Below are 5,173 nucleotides of genomic sequence, written 5' to 3'. Positions count from 1 at the left end.
AAAAAAAAAGGGGGGGGGGGCAGGGAGGAGACTAGACCACATGAAAATGAAGTTTATTTGAGAACTCTGAACTCTTCCTCTGAAAGGGATCCTTGATGCCATACCATATATTTGACCTTCCTACGTCATTCCTAAAACTGCTTTGCTTTTTTGGTGCATGTAACCAATGCTCTATCATACTTGTAGGCTTTCTATCCAAATAATGGGTCTATTTTGTAGTGTATTTTAACTTGTTTTACCCAGTGGTCCTAGTTATAATGGTTCCATTGGTCAGTACTGATAGTAATTGTTCTTTATGAGCAGTTATTTTCTTGGGATGGGCATATGTTCCTGAACCATGGCTACATTCTATAGGAATCACATACTATCCTAGCAGGTCTGTAAACTTAAACTTTTTCTTTCTCTTTGGATGATCTTGAGATTTGCTTTAGCTTTTGTGATTCTCAATAGCTAAATTTCTCCTCTCATTGCCACATCCCTGATATGAGGAAGACAACCATTATATCCATGTGGAATTACTTCTAGGGTAGAGTAAGATACCTCAATTCTATCGAAGGGATTAGAACATTTGGGCTCTCTGGACCCGAAGTCATCTTTAAATTTAGTAGTTTGTTGTTTTTGCTCCTACTTATCAATTGGACCTAAAGATCTTGTTACTAAATCTGAGACAATATTCAATAGTGAACAGATCTAACAGAAGAGGAGAAGAAAGAAAGAAAGAAAGAAAGAAAAGAAGGTAGGAGAAGAAACAGATTGATAGGGTCCAGAATTACTCTTTTCAGCCTCTCAGCCATGTATTTATACGATATGAAAAATCTGTAATTACAATTAACACCCTGATTATAACTGTAATTACAAATATGCCCATTCAATAGTATTCTTACTGTAGCATAGATGTCACCCATGCCTAGTTTAGAAAAACTTTGCAGAAAAATATTTTGAAGCAAGGCTTTGGTAAACATGTCACCAAGTTAATTTTTAGAGCTGACAAATGGAGTAGAAAATCACCTTCAGCATCACAATATCTCTCATAAAATGACAAACTTACAGTCAACTTCAATTGTTTCGTCCTCTCATGAAAAGTTGGATTACTAGCAATATTAATTGCTTCCTGATTGTCAAAAATAGCTCCATAGGCTTCTTAATAGGAAATCTTGGTTCTTGCATGGGAGACTTTGATTACAGCAACTCACAAATGGTGTGAGCTATAGCTCCAGAGTTAGCCTTGGCTCTTGATTCAGCCATTATTGTCTACTTTTTACTCCTCTATATGACGGAGTTACCACCAACAAAGATACAATAACCGGTTGTACACTTCCTACCAGCCTCAGCTCCAGCCCAATCTGCATCAGTATTCCCCACAACATCAAGATGTCGATGGAGCCTATAGCACAAGAAATATTCTTATCTTGAGCATAACTTTCCTCAATTATCTTCCCGAACAACTTGATAATAATATGGAACATAACTTTAGCTGTAATCAAATGATCCATGCTATTCCACAGCCTCACTAGAGTTTTGTCATTCTCTCTCATACATTCATCCTACTCCTTGGAATCTTGGGCTGGAGAATCAGTTGCAATATATTTTATTTGAGTTTCTTAATGATTGGGTGGGCCCGTAATGTACCCAAAATCGGCCAATCAGGTTTTGTGACATGGGGTCCGGATTACTTATTTTTATTATGAATTTTGAATGAGAAGAGGAAGTTAAAAAAAAATGAAAAAATCAGTTATGATATTCAACAATAAATAGTGAACAGATCCAAGAGATTCTAGTTCTACATTAAGAGGATCTGCAAGAAAGGGAAAAGCAAAGAAGGAAGGAGAAAGAAAAAACAGATCAATAGGGTTCAGAATTATTCTACTCGACCTTCAGCCATGTATCTATAAGATATTAAGATTCTGCAATTACAAGTGATCCTTTGACTAATTCCACATGAGACCTGCTAGACCTGAACTAAAACTGTAACTACAAATATGCCCTTGCCATAGTATACACGGACCTATAATTACAAATTTGTCCCTGTGATAGTATACTGTACTGTACTTAACTGATCTATTTGATACATAATGGTGAACCACAATCCGATAGATGTGGATGGATGCTTCTCATGATTATGGTCAGGAAATTCAGCCAATCCCCTTCTACTTATTCAGACTGTTGAGTATTCTTCCATTTCTTTCTAAATTTATGTGAGGTCTTAAGTTTTTGTTTCTATTTATATAGTTTATGGGAAGATACTCAGAATTTTCTGAGGGGTGTGTGTATGTGTGTATTGTGCCTGATTAAATTGTTTGTTGGTGGTTACTCTCTTAGGTATTGGGCATTGGCAGTGCCAGTATACGCTATGGTTACAGTAGTATTAGCCATGGTACTTTACCTTGGTCTGAACTTCATGGCAACAACCCCTCCAACTTCATTGAACACAATATTTGGTAAGGCTAATGCAGGCTTTTGTTTTATTACTTCTGTCCTTAACAAAGATTTTGTTAACTATGTGTAATTTTTTAATTTTTTTTTGGGGGGGTGGGGGAATTAAAGGTTGTCAGACTTGCTTGGTTTTCCATGGCTAGGGGAAGAAACTGCATGTTTTATGTGGGTATGAGAATTAGTGAAATGAATGACTTTTCTGGATTTACTAAAAGCTAGATGATTAATCCTTATGATAGAGACATAGAGTTGCTCTACACTTTCTCCATACCATCAATCCTAATGATTAATAAATTGCTAGATGATTAATCCTTATCACTGTACAATATTACCTTCTTTTTTTTTTGGGGTGAGGAGGGTGTTAAATCTTCATACTTTACCTGACTCAACACTGCAATTGATTTGTAAGTTGACTTTTGTTTTTGGTAGAATTTGTAGGTTGACTAAACAGCAACAACGACGGCAACAAAAAAAAAATGTGATTAGGAGTTTGGGTCAAGCCCGGTCATGTATAATGAGCCATGGCTCCCTTCCCTTCGGTTCTTTTTTTTCTTTCCTTTTTTTTGCCTAGAGTTTTTTCATGAACTGCCTTTTGAACTATTTTAGTTGAGGCTGCCAAAGCACTAACCAAACACATCTAAACCTACAAATATTTTGAGAAAGTTGATATAACTGCAATACAAATGCATCCCCATTATGAATTCCTAGTGTCTTGGCCATCAAACCACATGTAATATTGTCAACCCCCAAACCCAAACAAATCAGATGGTTAAAGCGTTATGTTAAGCTCCTTTTTGAGTGCCATGTTTATGGCACGAGTGTGGTAGCTGATAATTCCTCAGAAATACTCCAGCCGTCAACCTGTTCAAATTTAATTTTCATTTTTCCTGGCAGATGAGTACAGTAGATCACGTTCAAGCTTCATGCCTTATGTGACAGAAGACGAGCGTCCAATTGAACCAATATTTGATTTGGACATCAGCCAAGTAAATGATCTCATGTTCAATTCTGCAAATTGATCAGTTGTAATTTGGTATTTATGGTTTATATTTCCCTCTTTTTATCACTCCAACATTATAATAATTTCTTTTCCGTCTTGTCCCTTGTGTGAGACAACCTTTATGAGTTGATTATTGACACCAGTATATGTATTTGGATAAAGTTCTTTAGGTGTGCAAACACCACTAAAATGCATAAATTTTCGATTATGATCTGGTCATTTCATCTGTTCATCAGTATGAGTCTTTTCATTTATGAAATGGATAGGGATATGCTTATGGCAAGGGAGGACAAACAGAAGGATAGGGATCATAGGGACACAAATTTTGAAAAAGATTTTCGATTATGACATCTTTTTTTCTTTGGCTGAAAGATATTCAATTATAAAACAATGCATCTTCACAGGATTTACTATTGCCCAGAATTTCTCAATGGATTATCTTATTTTGAAAGAATAGTGTAACTTTATGCAAATATCCCCTTCATGACAAATTTTATTACATTTCCTTTTCGGACTTAACAGTGTTTGTTCTCTGTCAGGCATTTTTCCCTTGTGTTACCCTGCCACTTCCTGATGATTCAGCATGTATCTGTGATCTGCTTTGTCTGGTCATACAGTTCCTGTATCTAATAGAGTTCCACTCTGTTGACCACACTTTGAAGCCCTTGATATTCCACAACTACTATTCAAACACGATATATCTGCTGGATCGAATATCAAATCAAGAGGTGAGAATGATAAGCTCCAGCCTCCCTCTATACCCTCACAGAAACGAAAATGAAAAAGATCTACATAGACAATACATGTTTGATGAAAAACCTACAACCTACAGAGCTGCATGGAAACATAGCAATGCACTAGAAGTGTCAATCTGCTCATTGATAACCAAATAATTCACAGAACCCATCATTGCTTCATTGCTGCAGTTAGTTTGACAATGTGTAACTCTCCCTGGGGAACTAACCATGCACATCAAGACGATGAAGGGAGAGCTGTCATCCCTGTGGTTGATTTAGGGTTGCAACTGGTTTGATAAAATGGGAGCTTTAAGGTCACGATTCATTTTGATTAAATGGTTTTGAGAATATGACATGCTTGTTTGGCATATTGCATCGTGCAAGATGACTCTGCTTCCATTTGGAAAGTTTTGTGTTGATGTATATTTGTATGTTCCCATCACAAAGGGGAGGTTGGTTTGTGAGACTTTGTGCTTATGAGTTTTGTGGAAGAATAGGCCAAAAGGCAAGGGAAGCTCTCCATACATGAACAGATGCAGGAACAGGATGATCGTAACCTAGTCTCTAGTGGGAGAGATGCAGTGCTGGTTCCAACCGTGAATTCCTTCAACATCACAGCCGGCACCAACAGTGGAGCAGTGCTGGAAGAGTGAAGCATTGATACTAATGTCACATAATGGAGCTCCAGCACTCATCCGTAACAAACTCGAACCTGGTTACTAGATCCCATCGTGGAAAACACATGGTTGCAACTCAACCCCCCTCTTTTTCTAGGTCCTTTACTTTCCATTTCGTGACATGGCCATGCAAAATTTCCTAGGCTTCAGACGTGGTTATGGTTCACTCATCCTCTCAAAAACTGAACTTGATCGGTTGGAAAAGCATTGTCTGCCAAGGTTCGTAATGGATTGTTCCAGAGCAATTAGAAAGAGATTCTTTAACTAGAACGAAATCAGTTTCGATGTAAGACACCTATCTGAAGTTTTCGCAATTCAATCATGTA

General features: G+C 37.3%; 1 protein-coding gene across 3 annotated transcripts in view; it reads left to right on the top strand.

The window, feature by feature from the left end:
- The window catches only part of LOC122077725 (phosphatidylinositol N-acetylglucosaminyltransferase subunit P-like), an 11,922-nt gene extending 8,281 nt beyond the window's left edge, over window positions 1-3,641 (top strand). For all 3 annotated transcript variants that reach the window (XM_042643594.1, XM_042643584.1, XM_042643586.1), the window contains exons 3-5: window positions 304-376; window positions 2,320-2,438; window positions 3,328-3,641. In XM_042643594.1, coding sequence (XP_042499528.1) covers window positions 304-376; window positions 2,320-2,438; window positions 3,328-3,452 — 317 coding nt within the window. In that variant the 3' untranslated portion in view covers window positions 3,453-3,641. The remainder of the gene's footprint in view (window positions 1-303; window positions 377-2,319; window positions 2,439-3,327) is intronic.
- The last annotated feature ends 1,532 nt before the right edge of the window (window positions 3,642-5,173 follow it).

This window comes from Macadamia integrifolia, chromosome 1 (genome assembly GCF_013358625.1).
Source record: "Macadamia integrifolia cultivar HAES 741 chromosome 1, SCU_Mint_v3, whole genome shotgun sequence".
Taxonomy (NCBI): Eukaryota; Viridiplantae; Streptophyta; class Magnoliopsida; order Proteales; family Proteaceae; genus Macadamia; species Macadamia integrifolia.
The sequence above is the reverse complement of the archived record's forward strand: the minus strand, read 5'-3'. Positions and strand labels throughout refer to the sequence as shown.